This window comes from Seriola aureovittata, chromosome 20 (genome assembly GCF_021018895.1).
Source record: "Seriola aureovittata isolate HTS-2021-v1 ecotype China chromosome 20, ASM2101889v1, whole genome shotgun sequence".
Taxonomy (NCBI): Eukaryota; Metazoa; Chordata; class Actinopteri; order Carangiformes; family Carangidae; genus Seriola; species Seriola aureovittata.
The window spans coordinates 8,793,652-8,810,694 of NC_079383.1; the positions used below are offsets into that span (position 1 = coordinate 8,793,652).

The window sequence follows — 17,043 nt, forward strand, 5'->3', positions numbered from 1 at the left end:
AAACTTAACAAAGCCACAGGGTCAGCAGTCTGCAGATACTTGAATGATGTTCGAAATTGCAGGATGGAACCAAAATTGATTTCTTGGCTGCCCCATAGCAGGTATTTACATAAGAAATAATGCAATTTGTTTCCATGTATGTAGGCCAAGCCATTAAAGTAAAAGTTTGACATAAAAAATACAATTTTAAAAGAGTTACATGATAAGATTGATAGCTCTCTTTTGGCTCTGTGCTAAATATAAAGCTAATCAGCCAGTAATTAGCTTGGCTTAGCTTAGCATAAAGATTGGAGACAGGTAGGAAGAGCTAGCCTGTAGTAAAATCTTCTTACCAGCACTTCTTAAACTCACAAGCTAACATGTCTTGTTAATTAAATCTATAAGAAATCCCAGTGCTGCTGTAAAAAAGAGATTAGATCTCGCCACCATGTGGTCAAGTGCTTCATTTAGCTTTCAATAGTTTCAAACAAATTTGCGATGTCAATCTGTTTGACTGGTTTCAAGTGGGACAGACAGCAGTAGCAACTGTATTTGCAATATTGTTTTGTCCCATTGGGGTTTGTGATTGCTAATCACAACTGGATGGTTAGCAAGCAGGTACTGGTGTCACATTTGTATGTCTGGTAACGTTAAATAACTTGCCCACACACATTCATCTTTATTTCTAGTTTGACAAAACATACTGTTGGTGTGATGTCAGCCATAGTAGCAGGACAGTTGTGAGTATTGCTGGCTTTCCTAGGGTTCTCCCCCTAGTGATGGGTCTATTAGTGTATGCACACTACCAGTATCAAGAAGTCTTTGGGTTGGTTTACCACTCATCTTACTTGTCATGATGTGCCGTTTTCCTACTAAACAATTCTCACTTTAACTGGGTCAAGGAACAGTACAAAAATAAGCTGCTTGAGCTTTCCTCACTGGACACTCTAGCTTAATGTGCCCTTTCTCACGACAGTAAAAGAGCTGCTTGTTGTATAAGTCTGTAAGTCAATTGTAGAACTCTCTCTGGCTCTTGTTAGAACAGACGTCAAGCTCCCTGAACTTCTGCTGATAGACCTCATTGGTTGAGTTTTTAAAAGTGGATAAACCCGCAAACAAACAACAACCACAAAAATTGACTCCTTTCACACTACAAGACGAATTTGCCTTTCTGTTCAGACAGAGAGGATACAGACACACAACTGTAGGGAGAAATGTGATTATTGTTATATGCAGTTACAGAGCGCATACAGATAGACACAGACACAGGGGACAGAATATCTTCACAGATTCAAAGAGTGAGCTGCTTGCTGCCGTGCAGAAAATTGATCTTTTGTATCTCATCCCCAAGTTAGTGCTCCTGTAAGTGTCGGAACCTTCAGTCAGTGATTGTATGTTTTAAAACTTATTTCAGGGCTGCACTCACTTGTACTGCTCCAAGAGCAGCACACTCCCAGCAGAGGGTCTACAATAACACCCCTCTTTGCAGCTGTGGACTACCTATCACAAACTTTATCATTTCAAATTGGAGTATGCTTTTCAACACTGCCAAGGAACACACTGAGAAAATCTTCAAGAAGAATTTCTGGAATATTTCAGAGGCTATGGCTTCTGACCAAATCCAATTATGTAACGTAAACATATGGGAATTACCATGTTGGAAACTGTAGTAATGCTTTCAGCACTGTCTTCCCACAACTGGACATCATGCAATCCAAAGCCGGACATGTTTCCATTAGGGATACAGACTCGACTCATGGTCATGAGTATCACATCCTGGACACAGGATTTGACCAATGGAGGGGAACCAATGTCATTCACAGGCAGCCTACTGCGGGTACCCGTACTGGGAAAAGAGCTCTCCCACATGTTTGGAACAATCCCAGAAAAAAACATTAAAACACTAGAGATTGGCTTGTAAACTTAATACAATTTAATGATAGAATAGGGAAAAACACAAAACAACTAACTGCGATCTACCTACACAATTTGTTGAAAGCCTTTTTTTTACAAACCGATGTTACAGTACAGCCCTATGAAAGGCATTGTTGGTCTGTCAGTTTGTCCACCCCTTTGGTCCTTTTGTAGTTTTAAATGAAAATCTCACAACAGAAGTTCAATGAATTACCATGAAATTTGGTACACACATTTATGTTCCCCTTAAAGTGACTTGTAGCCTTTGGTGATCCCCTAATTTTTCATCCAGGGCCATCATTGAGATTAAACTTTTAAATTCTCTTGAGGTTTATGACTTAATGATTTTCCAATGATTCTCTGCTATGCACATTTGGTGTTAAGTAGGAAATATCGGCACGCTAACACGCTAAATTCAGAAGGTGAATATGTTTGGTGGTAAATTACTTCTTAATTGACTTTCTGATCCTGTTAACATATGGCTAATGGCACCTGTACTGATCATGATAAAATTGTAACCAGTCCTATTATGAAACTCTGGCTATCACTTGCCATTTACTTTCTTGTGTATTTCTTAAAGTAGTTGAGTATTGTACTCTGAACATTCAAACAATTCGCCTGTGGTGGTAAGACATCGCAGGTGGTGAGAGGGCCCAACTTGACTTGGAGGCAGCCTTTCACAGACACTTCTTGGTCTAGTGCCATCACTGTAAAAGCCCCACTTCCTGCTGGTAAAGCCATCAGGATATACAGTCCAGAGTGTGAGGGGGTTGAGGTAGGACAGAGAGAGGGAGAAATGAGAATATTATAGATAAAAGAGAGGAAAGTAGAGAACCAAGAGTGTGAGAGAAAATGAAAAAAGAGGACCCGGACTCATTTATATCCTGTTATTTCCAAATCGCAAGCCAGCCCCTTTAGTCTCCTGCCACAACCATTGGTGCCTCAGTAGTGAAGCTTTCAGCTCAGCTGAATATTATGAAGTAGAGTTTGCAAATTAGTTATTCTCCTTTAGGGCCTTTGGAACCTTGACATGTTATATTTATTATATGTAATCTTCTTATTAACCATGATGTAAGAGATTAGGTATGGATATAGGTTTGAGATGTTTTATGTCCCTCACAAACCAAAAGGGTTTAGAGGAATATCTATCTATTACCCTCAGCATTATAAAACTGTATATGTGATGCAAATTAATATTGTGGTATAAATAATAACTGAGAAATCCTTGAAGCCCACACATAGGAGAGCATGTACTCTGCTGAAGTGTTCTTGAACAAGAAATTAAAATGCTACAATCTCCCTGGGTTCCTGTTCGTAGCTGAGCCCATCCTCTGAAATAGAAAAGAGGATTTCCCAACAAAGGTCAATAGAGGATGACCTACTATTTTTGTCCAAGAAAAGGTTTCTCTTACATGCTGATTCTTCTGTTACATGCGTCATGCATCCAAATAATTGACAACATACAAATCTAATGGCTGCCATGAAGGCTTGAAACTGTAAGGAAAGTAGGGCTCTAAAGTGATATTTTAGCAGACAGTTTTTCATGTGAGGCAAGCCATAAATGTCATTAATATCCAATGGGGCTTCACTTTTCCTGAAGCACTTTAAGAACGCCCTTGTACTTGCCTTCATTACGTTAAAGTTTGTTTTTACTTTCTTTAATTAAAAAAAAAAATAGACAGACACTGTCACCCACTTACTGGCACTCCTGCTGGCTCTCATTTTTGAGGATGATTTGTACTCTCCTCAATATTGGTCAAACCATAACCTGGTAAAAGTCCCTTTAACAGAGAACTGTTGGCAGATAGGTGCACAAAGAGTGGCCTAGGTGTTTTATTGTAAATGTGGGTCTTATTGTAATCATGCTTCATCAGTCCATGAGTACTTCAACTGAGTTTATGATTCTGACATGTGTCTATATAGGGGAAATTCATGTGTCCATTAGCTCATTGTTGATAATAATAATAATAATAATAATAATAACAGTTGATAATAAATAAACAATAATAATGAGACTAGTCCACATCCTTTGGCTGAGGTTTTGTGTAGTCTAATGGCAGGGGGAACAAAGGATCTCCTGAACCTCTCTGTTCTGCAACGCAGTGGGATGAGACGTTTGCTGCACCTGTGGCTGCTTCTCTGTCCTGCCAGAATGTTGTGGAGAGGGTGGTTGGTATTGTCCAAGATGGCCTCCATCTTACATTGCATGCCTCTCTCCACAACAGTCCTGAGTGAGTCAAGATTGTTGACTGGCTGAATGGTGGGCCTCAGAAAGTCCATGACCATCTCCTTGGTCTTGGAGGTGTTCAGAAGGAAGCAGTTTTTGTTGCTCCATTCACTGAAGGCCATCGTCAGATCTCTGTACTCCTCTTCCTGCCTGTTCCTGAGTATCCAGAGTATTTCTGGATGTGGCAGGACTCCAGGACAGGAGTTGTATTTAAAGTCCGCCGTATACAGGGTGAACAGGAATGGAGCCAGAACAGTCCCCTGTCAAGCCCCAGTGCTGCTCATCGCTGTCCCTGAGACACAGTTACCCAGCCTGACGTACTGTGGTCGTCTTGTCGAGTTTCACTAAACCTCTCTGTTTGTGTCAGTGCAGCCTGCACCTCTGAGTGTCTCCAACAGCAGTAAAGGGCCTGGTTAGCAATTAAGCAGTGCGTTTGTTGGAATAATGTGTTTGACTTGGCTGCACAGTAGCAGTAGGTCCTGGGAGGACTAGCCATGAGCTGCTGTTCACTGCCTGCTATGATCTGCAGGCCAACGACCACTCTTCCTTTCTCTGCATCTTTCTTTACAATCTCATCTTTGTCTTCCTCCCTTCTTGTTTCTTTTCTCTCTTTCTCTTCATCTGTCTCTTTTTTTGTAGCTGTCTTTTGCCTTATCTGCTGTTCTTTTATCTGGACTTTCTCTCTCTTGATTTCTCTTTTCCCCTTTTTCAGGTTGTCGTTCAAATGTCTTTTTTCTTTTATTTGTTTCAGGTTATTATCTCATTTTGTGTTTCTCCCCCCATTACTATCTTCTCCCCAAAAGTTAGTCACGGAATTTCACAAGGCTCTGTACTTGGACCAAGCCCTTGCAATTGTGGTATTTATGTGTATGGAAAAAAATCCATGGTCATGGTTGTGGAAAAGAATCTAACTTGGGATTTTCTGCTGTTAAACTCAGACAAAACTTATTATTATTGCACCGAAATAAACACACACACACACACACACACAAATATATATATATATTTGTATGTGTGTGTGTGTGTTTGCACACTCCAGGATGAATGACGTCTGGCTAAGACACAGTGCTCCCTCACATCCACTTGCACAAATACCCAGCATCTGACAGCTGATTATCCTGGATACACACAAGCAGCAGACACACTCAAAATTTTATTTAATTTCAATGTACTTGTTCATATTTTCCCCCAAAATCATACAATCTGTAATGTGTGTAATTATTTTTATATTATTCATTATCGTGAAGATTCTTGTCCTGGCTAAGCTGACACCTTGTTCAAATCTGGAAACCAAGTTATAACTTTTCACTGAGAAGGGTGTCTTTTTTGAATCATTTAAACGTTTACAGCTATATAGTATTCATAACAATGATGAAAATAAAAATAGCACTGTTTGAATTACTTAAGTTCTCACAAAGTTATGTTTAGGAACATATGGTCAACATGCAAAATGTGTGTGTGTTTCTTCTAACATGGACTGCAACATATCTGTTACTTCAGTCACTTACCGAGGACACCAAGGCCTTATTTTGCTTACAGAGCAAAGCCTATGCTTATATTTCTCCTCTCTGTTCCATTACTTATTTCCTTGAATCAATACCCAAGACAATGACTTATAAATAACTAATCAAAATAACTCACAGCAAATAGTTTTCTCATGACCAGTGGATTAGATTTGAGCATTACCTTTATTTCATCATTTCAAACATTTCAACTGAAGAAGACAGGAAGTTCATTAACACAATCATGTAAACTGACTGAAACAGAATCTCTTGTGCTTGATCTAACATCACTACATTTATGTAAAAGGGATAGTTTGGCTTTCTGGCTTGAAACTTTACTTGTTTGGTTCACTGTCACTGGCAAACAAAGGCAAACAAAGCTAGCATTGCTCCATATCTGTTGGATCTGTTAATAGGCAGCTCTGTTTGCAAACAAGTTAACCATATAAACTTGCCAAAAAGGATTTAAACCTAAGGCATTCAGGTTTAGGATCACTGAAACCACAACAGGAGGTAACATCAGGAAAATACCTGCCTGGCCCAGAAAACAGGGAAAATCTAATAAGGAATGTGATTGGTAGTGATGCCAGACATTCTTCGAAAGTTCAGGAATCTAGACGACAACAAGCTTTCTTGCTGCTGGTGGCCACTAGCCAATGACAAACCTTTTTCTGCGTACTGTCCAGCTATTGTTTGCCCTGTGATCGACTAAGGAAGGTGTTTTTTGTTGCTGGACTTCAACCTGTGTTTCTTGGACCTGGCAGGAACATGGAGGTGTTGTATTAGTAAAGCTTAAATGAAACTGAACAGATGCAAAACATGATGAATAGTCCAGCTTATTATTACGCCATATTGCACAAAAGATGGCAATAGCGTGTGTCTATCAAACAAAGAAGTAAAATCTGGTCTAAGGCAATCTTTTTGAATTAGGTTAAGAAACTGACTCTGTTTACTGTATAGAAAGAGACTGACATGTTACAATGTGAGCCTTCACCAGGGAGCATATTAAAGCTGGCGAATATGGGGTTGCTGGCAGTTGTAGTGAAAGGTGGGATGTTAAACTTCCAACTCTTTTCATTCCAATTGCTTTTATATGCCACCTAGTGCCCATTTTCTAAAGCTGCCAGGGTCTGAGATTCCAGGATGCTTTGCAACCTTCTTAATTTGTTTTATACCCCCCCTTACTAAGCAACCCACTGGGTGTACGTCTGGTATTGCCAAAGAATTCATATTACTACATGCATTACTTTCCACCAAGCACCCATCACCAACCCAACATCCCTGGGGTGTTGTCAAGCAAGGTTATTAACTTGGAAGCATAGTGCTATTGTTCATTGGCATTTTCATTTTGGACCCCTCAATAATTGAGTAACAGGGGCCCATCATGTTGCACAAAAGAACGAGAGTGAGCATGCAGAGGATGGAAATTCTCATATAAACTGTCTGGAAAGCGCAGGTGAATGAACGCCTCCTAGCTTTCTAATGTTCCAACACAAAACACTGAAATTGTGTCCCTGTTAGACCTGCTTTTTCTCAAAGGTGATCATGCCTAAAAGAAAATGCCTGGTAAAGCCAAGTTTGCTGTTAGCCTCACAGAAACCCTAGCAGGCTAGTGACGTCATGCCTAATTCATTTCTTTCTTTAAGGAAATTCAAGCTCTACTGGTATTTTACTAGTTTTCAAACAGTACAGCAGTGAAGAGTAAATGAACATATGAGGCATTAGCATGAGCTGACCCATTTAACTATCATATGAAGTGTATATTGTACCTTTTACCCTAATACTATCATATTATTGGTTACATGAAGGAATCATAATGAACTCTAATGCAATCTAGAAAAATATCCTGCAATTACTGGTACATTTAAGTTTATAAAGACAAGTATTTGTTGAAATCATGCTGTTCATTCAAGTTAAATTCTGAGGCCTGAAGTGTCATTATTACATATAAAACAACTTTTGACAATATGTATATTTGTGTTATTATTAAGTTGACTCTGTCCAGGAACAATGTATAATTATAAAAGTTGGTAGAATTTTTTAACCTATCCACTACAGTAGATTGATTACATAATCTATCTATTATAATCTTTAAAAAAAAACTCCCAAATCCTAAAGAATCAATTCAGGTTTTTTTTTTTTGATGAGATGAGAAATGTGTAACCATGCAGATGTAGTTTAGTTTAATCAGTGCCTCCTAAGCTGTGTGCTTAAGTCTAGAGGGATCACTGATGGGGAAGATGAAAGTGTGAGTTCTAGGTTACATCAACTTTATGTCTTACCTTTGGGTTCCATTTCTGAAGGATGTCAAAGTAGCAAAGGTGACCTACATTGACCTACACTTTATATTATTACTTGGTAATCCGATATACTGTGCCATAGGAAAATTATGTAGTTGAGACATCTTAAATGATACAGTTCTGATGGAAAACTAGTAGCTATAGTAAATCAATTCTGCCAATGTAGACCCTACAGAAATTAAAATTTGGAAAGATTTGTAGCCTGTTAAAAACATGGAATATTTTGTATGTTATAATAACAGTCTGTGTGTGTGTCATCATGGCAAAATGTAGTCCTGCAGGCACCTACTGTAGTGGGAATTACCACAGAGGCGGTTTTGAGTATTCTGACATGTGTTGTGTCTGTGGACAAATTTTGCCACCATGATAGCATCACAACTGTGCAATATACAGTCATGAAACTTTACTTAAGGTGTGTAAATGAAATCAAAATGAAGGCCGTGTTTGAAGATAGGTGTGGTCTGACCCATGAGTACTGAGCAATTGCCTAATGGGGCTCCAGCTGGATGCTGTTGTTTCCTTTACCATTTATGTTGGCACAGGGAATCGTATCTCCAATTGCAAAACAGGAAGAGTGCACTGCTCTCTTGGATACAGGAGACAAAACACAAGCCAACTTGAATCCAGAGACATAAGGCAGCAGACCGAGGAGAATGATAACAGGAGATTTCAGCTCCTGTGTAAACCCTTTTGTGCACACTGAGTTGTTCTACAGGATTGCATACTCTAATCTGTGTAGAGGTAAAGTTTCCATGCCAGCAGCCTGACAGTTCCCTCTTCATGTTTGATGGATATCAGTCCACATTAACCAGATTAGCTGTAAAAATGTAAAATAGCTTAATGTTGCAGTTTGACTTTTCCTGTTTTATACCACTAAATGGGGCGCTAATAAGGCTGTTTATCATTATCAAATTATCAAACTATCAGACTCAAATATTACTTCACCTTATTGCTGAGATTTCTGGTTATAGCTACTTTTAAGCCTGTTCTCTGACCTTTCCCACCCTGCCTCAGCCTTCTCACTAGGCAGGGATTTTCTGTTTTTTTAAATGTAAACCAGCAAAGACCAGGCCTAACAACCACAGAAGTTAATTAACATCCCTTAATAATACAGATAGAGCAGATTAGGTGTTTGGGTTTTCTTACAAAGTAGTTCATGAAATTATCCAAAAATGCATTTTCTAAATCTGATATTACACAGCAATGTCAAAATTCTGTGTAATTGATATGAACCCTGTATGTATTACTCTTTACTTACAACACTCACAATGTTCTTTAATAGTTCTCTCTTTCTAATGAAAACTAAATAATGCTTCTAAACTCCTGCTGGCAGGTCTGTGCCAAAGCTTTACTGAGATATCGTGTCCACAAGACATGTTAAGTGTTACTGAGATATCTCAGTAACACTTTGATGGAACTACTTCAAATTTGGCAAAAACATTCACAAACTGATTTGATTTTGATGGTCACTGACTGACAACCTGAAAACAATATGCGTCTGGCTCTGGCTGTCGCCAGCATGGAGGCATAAAAACATATTTACTCTGTGTATAACTGTGCTGAATAACTAAACAGTGAGTATTTATACTGCAACATTAAATGTACAGAATGTAACTTCTGTCACTAGGGGTCTCTCAATCAAAATAATAACAATAGACACCAGTAGGTTACGTCGTGAAATAGCGTGGGATCATGGGAGTTGTTTTCTTCACCACCATTACTGTAAGATTAAGTATCAGGTGTTCAGGAGGTTTTAAACAGGAGCTGAATTATCCACAGAGGTCTCCTATCCAAATCAAACAGACCTGGCGATTACAACCATTAAAAGCACTGAGTTTTGACGACGCTATATGGCAGACGAAGCATTACAATGATTAAATTCACGTATTTCTCCAAGTTTGAGAATTGTTGGAAACATCTAGGATAATATAAGAACGAAGAAGATTTAAAAATATATATAACATTGGTCTAGTCAATTTTTGACATTTTAATGTGGAAAAGTTACATATTATAACTTTAATCCCTGATTAAATGAACACAACAGGCAACATATAAGTGAACTCCCGGAGTTTGTTTTTATCATTCATTTTAAGCACTACAAGCACAAAGCATGACAGAAAACTTAAAATTTAAAAAATATATTCATGCATACATGACCAGAGGAAATTGAAGCAAGAATATGATTTATGCTTTTTTGTTTAAAAAGCAATAAAAATAATGGATTTGTGACTCATTAAAATAAAAAAAACAGCTGCTGCTGATCATTCAAGCTGGTTTCAGCAGCAGCCTGTTATAATGAGCTTGTTTTTACACTTGCTCTGTGCTGGGTTCATTTCAACATGAAGGTGATGCAAATTTATCAGCATCCTTCTGGCAGGCATCCATTAAAAATCTGGAAATGTTTCAGAGCCTTCAATGATTGCTTGTTTAAAAATGACATATTCCAGACCCTGTCACCTTTTGCATGCCATGCCAGTTCAATGGGCTATAGACAAAAAATTGAGAGTTTGATGGCCTGTGAAACTGCCACATTGTTAATCACAGATATATTTATGATTTGGAAAATGTTGACTCTTGTGCAGGAGCAAACCACTTTTTCTCTCAGCCACCAAGTACATCAATCAAAGCAAAGATCTTCATTTCCATAATAAAGTGTTCATATAATAAATGAGAATGTGTTTGTTGACTCATACCCTCACAAACATAAACTGATTAGAAGGGTGAAAACTTGGTTAGGTCCATCTTCATTTCACTATAATGGGTGCTGAGTCGTCCTACAGCCTTGTCGTGATCCTCATCCACCTGCTCCTTTAACCTCTGCTGCTTCTTCACAAAGACTGCCCATTCATCTTTCAGATGCTCCATGTTCATCTGTAGCTGGGTGCTCTGGAAGGAACACAAAGATGAGAACACAACGAAGGTGGCAGAACATTTTTAATTGCACAGCTTGATCAGAGGTTTTAGGGGATAATCACAGTAAATGAGAAATTAAGGCATGTGTATTTATATTTAACTTTCAACAAGACACCAGTTACAAACGAATGTGTGATGTCTCAAAGTTTCTATTCTCCTTCTTGTGCTGCTTTAGCTCTCACACCTCCTTGCATTCACACACTACAGATTCACACTACAGGCATTCAGTCTAAATGTGCTGTACACAGGATTCGCTTGAAATCAAGATGATGGATCTCAAGGGGTTTATTCTGATATAACTTTTATATGCACATGTTGAAGCTAATATAATAAATGTCTGTTATTTGCAATGCAAGTCAGCTTTATGAGGTTATAATATTGTATGCACCCATGCTGCAAGTTGTCGTTTTTACCTGCTGTGCCTCTAGCTCCCTCTGCTGGACCCTTACAGCCATGTGATTAGCAGCCTCCACTGTGGGGGGAAAAAAGCAAACAAAAACTATAAATAGTCATATTCAAATTTTCAATCAATATATCAATATATTGAGGCTTGAGGGAAGTAATATTCAATACGAAATAAGAGAAATATGATAGAAACAGTGACCATTATTTGCCATAGTAGGTTTCCTGTGTCATCATGGGAAGTCAAAATATAGTACAATTACTTCAAACATAATGTGGAATTCAATCTCCTCAATTTTAAGTTTAAATGCATTACTGCAGGGGTGAGGAAGCGATTTGAAAAATATGGGGGCTCGAGGGTTGGACATGAGCACTGCAACCCGGTGCCTTCAACAACAGAGTTCAAAATGTACACCACGCCACGCAGCACACCCTTCACTCCACCAGTATTCACACACCATAGTATTACGCAATGACTTTAGACTTTTTAGTGTCTGTTAAAAAAACACACACTTTTAAGTCTTTCTCATTTCATCTATAAGACACAAAATGAAACCTGAGCTACAGTCCGTTGTCCAACTCAACTAAACCCATTACTAAAAATGAGTGTCACTGGGTGAAATCGACAAGAATACAGCAGCTTTGACATTACAAAAATATTACTCAAAACAAGTGTCAGGGCAATTTGACCTTTGTCATTTCTTATTGCCTAGTATTTTTGCACTATACTTTCCTTACCATCCCCAGCGCCCACGCCCTCTCCCTTTTCTTCTCTTTGGACCCTACTTATTCATCAACATCCTATAAAATACAAAATGGTAACCGATTTAACAGCACAATAATTAAACTGTGCAATACTGACTTAAAAGTACAATATTTTTGTGCAACATCTCAACATTTTTCTGTGCAATGATGAAACTGTTGTATATTACTCAAATGTCATTCACACCGAGTTATATAGGGTAGAGTTACATATTTTACATATTCTTATTTTTCTTATAATTTCTCTATGCTGAAGCAACTTTAACAAATACAATCTTCCTTCTTAAATCAATAAAGTATTTCTGATTCTGATGAAGGCAAACCATATAACTATTTTAATTTGCCTGCTCACCTGTGCAATGTTACCTTCATCCTCATTAACAGTGATGCCTAATGTGATTTCCTATCCTAAAAATGCAGAACACAGCAGTAATAGGGATGAGGTGATGTAAGAAACTTCTCTATCTAGCAATATAAGCTACCATTATCTTGCATTGTTTGTTTGCTATCTGGCTTGCATCTGGATTGATTTAACATTTGTTGTGTTCAATAACATGACACATCACATAACAAGACAATGAGGAGGCGTGTCATACCTCTGCACTCTGACAGCAGTGAGTGACAACAGAAGCCCCGTGTCTGCATACACAACTATACTTTACAATGCTTCAACTGCTTACTCTTCCCTGGCCTTGTGGGTTGGTCAAATTGCTGTGATTGGCTCAATGGTCATTCAATACATCTGATTTGACCATTACATTTTCATATATATTCAATTTCAGCTGCAATGGATAGAAGAGATAGGTCTGACAATGCCAGACTAGTACCTCATTAAAAAAGTGGGTGGGGTGGGGGTGAAATCATGTTTCTGTGAAAGTGCAACGCACCTGCATTGCTGTCAAATATACCCATGCATTAGTACTTTCCATGAAGCAAGTTTAACAAAAACATAGCAGTCAAATCCAAAATCATCAATTCTTTTTTTTTTATCATGTCAATGTAGTGAACAATGTACAAAACAACATACAACTTCTATCTATACACAAAGTAACAAATACAAGTGTTTATTTGTCAGGTTAAAACTAAAGTTACACAATTTTAGCACAATCTTAAAGCTGCAAGTGTGAATCAGAGACAGGAGACTTACACCGTTTAATGATGTTAGACATCACACCTTGGTTTACACCCTCTAAATTTGTGGGCAGCATTTGCCCATTTGTTTCCACCACCATCTTATTGAGATTCTCCAGCAGTCTGCTCTCCCTGTGTCCACGTCTCTCCTGCACAGCACAAGAGGAAAGCTTAGTGTTGCCACAGAAATACCACATATAATGCACTGAAAACATGCTTCTTTATTGATATAGTATTGGATCTTAACTTGTTGCTTCCATTAAAAAATAAAAAACAAATAAAAACAACAAATGTGTTGAAATCATTTCCCGATATTGTCTTTTTTAAGGACAATAAACAATGCTGTATCTGCAAGTTTGCACAAAAAAAAATATTATCTCATTTAATGAGAAAATCAAAATCAATAACTTTATGATATCGCTTATAGCAGAGATAAATACAATATACTGAAACTTACAGTTAATAAAATTGGCCTCATTGTAAACATTATGATGAACACTACAAAACAAAATCTTTTGTTTATCTGTGACCCAAAATATCATGCTAACAGGGCAGATATGTTTGCACCACTAGTGTTTTTCTTACATGGACACTCATCACATCACTCATTTATGTCTGCAGTTGATGTTTTTCTAATACCGGCAAGGACATGAAAGCACCTAAATTAGTGGGCCTTTTATTTAGTCTTTTTTCTATTCCCTCCACAGGATGTCAGGGTTTGGTTCAGAACAGCAGCCATGAAGATCATAGAGAGTCATTGTCTGGCTCAAGGACACTTCAGTAGGAGGACACAGAGGGTGAATCTAAATCCTCTAAAAGAAAAACAGACTGTCATTACTGAGCTACAGTTTTGCCCCTAATACGATGTGAGTGTTTGGAAAGTGTGTGCAAGTGTACTTTGTATTCAGACCCTTTAATTTTTTCACATTTTGTTATGTTGCAGCATTATGCTAAAAAAAAAAACATTTTTTTTCCTATCTCCACAGATGATCTCTGGTTCAGCTAGATAAGATAAGATATACCTTCATTGATCCCCCATAGAGGAAATTCAAAATGACACAGCTACACAAAATGTAATCAAGAAATAAAATAAGAACAGAACCCCCAGGAACTTGTAGCTATTCACCATCTCCAATACCAGCTCCTTGGTTTTCCCAATGTTGAGCTGCAGGTGGTTTCTCTCATACCATCCTTCAAAGCTTCTGCAAAACTTCTCGACCAGGTCTCTGTACCCCTCCTCCTTGTCATCTGTTATACAACAGAAGATGGAGGAGTCGTCTGAGAACCACTGCAGATGGCATGTTTTCGAGTTTTATTTTTTTGGAGACTTCCCCAGATCTGTGCCTCAACATAATCCTGTCTCTGAGCTTCTTTCCTTCTCAGGGGTTTTCTCTGATATGCATTGTTAGCTGTGAGACCTTATCTAGACAGGTGTGTGCCTTTCCAAATCATGTCCAATCAGATGAATTTGCCAGAGGTTGACTCCAATCAAAGTGTCGAAACATCTCAAAGAGGATCAAGAGAAATAGGAGGCACCTGAGCTAAATTTAAGTGTCAAAGCAAAGCAAAGCGTTACTTACATTTGTTTTTCCTTTTTTTCCATTTTCTACATTTTCTAGAATTCTGTTTTCACGTTGTCATTGTGGGGTATTGAGTGTACATTGATTAGTGATTTTTTTTTTTTAAGCATAAGGCTGCAACACAATAAAATGTGAAAAAATTGAATACTTTCTGTGTATGTATGCAAGTTCAGATACCTCAAACTCTCTCACAAAGTAACGGATCTCTGCATTGATGATGGGTCTGTGGTGTAACAGACGGGACTGGATATCACCAACATCTGCAGAGCCAACAACACATCAACTTAAACTGAGCTCAATCAAGTAAAAAAACACAAAAGATAACAACTTTTACACTATTATTGTGACAAGTTGGTACCATGTTTCATTACTAAAAATGCTAACCTGCCGACATTGATAATGGTCTTTCCGCTGTGGATTTCACTCACCTTTAGCAATCTTGTCCATTATTACAAACTCTGCGTACCTGTTGTTTTTAGTAGTTAAATAAAACTTTTGTTTCCTACGGAGCAGCTAGCCAGGCGGCTGCTACCTGCTAATCAGTGTTTACTAATCAATGTTCCAAATGCTAAGCTAACCGGCAGCTAGTTGTATAAGCAAAACACTACCTAGCACAGCGAAACAATCGGTCACTAACGTACACTTTTTAAGTAATGATACATATCAGTGACAAAATGAAAACATTGTAAGGCCTACAAGCCTACTGTCTTTCGCTAATTATAATTCTTCTTCTTCCGTTTCCTCTTCCTCTTCCTCTTCTTCTTCTTCTTCTTCTTCTTCGTCTTCGTCTTCTTCTTCTTCTTTCGGGCTGACTGGGCACGGTTTAAAGCATTGCTGCCTACCACTGGCACTACAACGGAATTACTACTTTAGCACTGAGATCTATATCTTGTGATATACACATGTAGATTTCAGGAAGTGAATTATCTCCCTAGCTCTCTCTTTCTGAAGCAATCCATCACCATGCAGAGTTCTAACAGAAAATTCCCCAAAGTCCCATTTTTGATTATTAATTTTTGATTATTAATCAAAAAGTATTATTTTTGATCTCGTCACTATTATCACTATTTGCTTAAAGTTTATGTCCCTCATGTTCAAGCATTTTTTTTCCTTCTCAGCTGCCCCTCTCTACCCACAATGCTAGTGCTGTTTACTCTCAGTCATATAGGTAAATCTTCCCCTTGTTGCTCACAACTTTTGTTTCCTTCGTTCAAAACAGGATTAGGATTAATCCCTGCCATTTGATGAGTCATTCTCCAGACTTGCTTAACAGTTGTTTCTATAATAGAGCGTTACAAAACCTGTGCCAGCTTTCTCTCTTAGCCTCTATTATAACCTCCCTAGCCTGTGCACACAATCTCTTATATTCAATAACATGGGTCTCAATTGGACTCTTTCTAAGCTCTCTGTACGCGCTGTTACATGCCCGGACTACTTCATTGCAAGCCTGATTCCACCATGGCGCTATTTTCCTCTCTTTCTTATACCCCATTCCTGGAATTGACTTTGCAGCTGCACCCCTCACTACCGAACAAAAAGACTCACTGCGTTCCTCTACACTACCCTCACTTATAACATTTCCCGAGTTTATTGAAAGTTTTTCTCTAAACTTATCCGAATTTGCTTTGAAAAAATTATACTCTCTCACAGTACTTTTCCTCTCCACCTGAAAAATCCTTCCAAACCGACATAAAATGGGAAAATAATCACTCCCCATACGATCCATGAGATCCCAGCCACCACACCTAGCTAACTCAGCTGATGCAAAAGTTAAATCTAAGCACAACAGACTCCCATTTCCAACCTGACATCTTGTTGGCCTACCATCATTCAGCATCACTTAAGAGTATTTATCTAGAAGGTCCTCTATTACTGCACCATTCTTATCCTTGCTTTTACTGCCACACAAAGTATTATGTGCATTAAAATCTCTGCACTTGTCCATCTAACTTTTCCAAGTTCAACTGAAGACACAGGTTGTAAAAATGTATCATTGAGATACTTCCTACCTAGCTTAATATTTCCATCACCATACACTCAAGCTATGACACTACATTTACCCTCCTCTACTGGATTCCCTCTAACAAAACACAGCACACCCTCCCCCAGAAGTATTTTGATCTTTCCATAAACAAACATGTCCCAGTACAACAAAACTCAGAGTTGGTCTCAGCAATGTTTCTTGTATACATATCACCTCTGGTTTTTCCTTAAATGCCATTTGTCCATTTGAGTTATTTCTGGTCTGTTTCATGTCACACAGCACCTCAACAATAAAAGCCAAGAAATTAAGCTTATTCAACACTACTGAATCATCTACTACACAACTTAGT

The 17,043-nt window shown here is 38.2% G+C and overlaps 1 protein-coding gene across 1 annotated transcript; it reads right to left on the reverse strand.

The window, feature by feature from the left end:
- Positions 1-9,974: 9,974 nt before the first annotated feature.
- On the reverse strand, positions 9,975-15,482 carry bloc1s5 (biogenesis of lysosomal organelles complex-1, subunit 5, muted). The gene is made up of 5 exons (XM_056365008.1): positions 15,139-15,482; positions 14,888-14,970; positions 13,147-13,279; positions 11,249-11,307; positions 9,975-10,808 (listed from the first exon to the last, which is right to left on the reverse strand). Exons 1-5 carry the CDS (start codon positions 15,155-15,157, stop codon positions 10,635-10,637), a joined length of 468 nt encoding a protein of 155 aa, XP_056220983.1. The 5' UTR covers positions 15,158-15,482; the 3' UTR covers positions 9,975-10,634.
- Between the last annotated feature and the right edge of the window lie 1,561 nt (positions 15,483-17,043).

Coding starts and splice junctions, on each gene's coding strand:
- bloc1s5 (XM_056365008.1), bottom strand. Junction 11,308..13,146: donor GTCTAACATCATTAAACGGT/GTAAGTCTCCTG, acceptor TTCCCCCCACAG/TGGAGGCTGCTAATCACATG. Junction 10,809..11,248: donor GGGAGCTAGAGGCACAGCAG/GTAAAAACGACA, acceptor TGTTCCTTCCAG/AGCACCCAGCTACAGATGAA.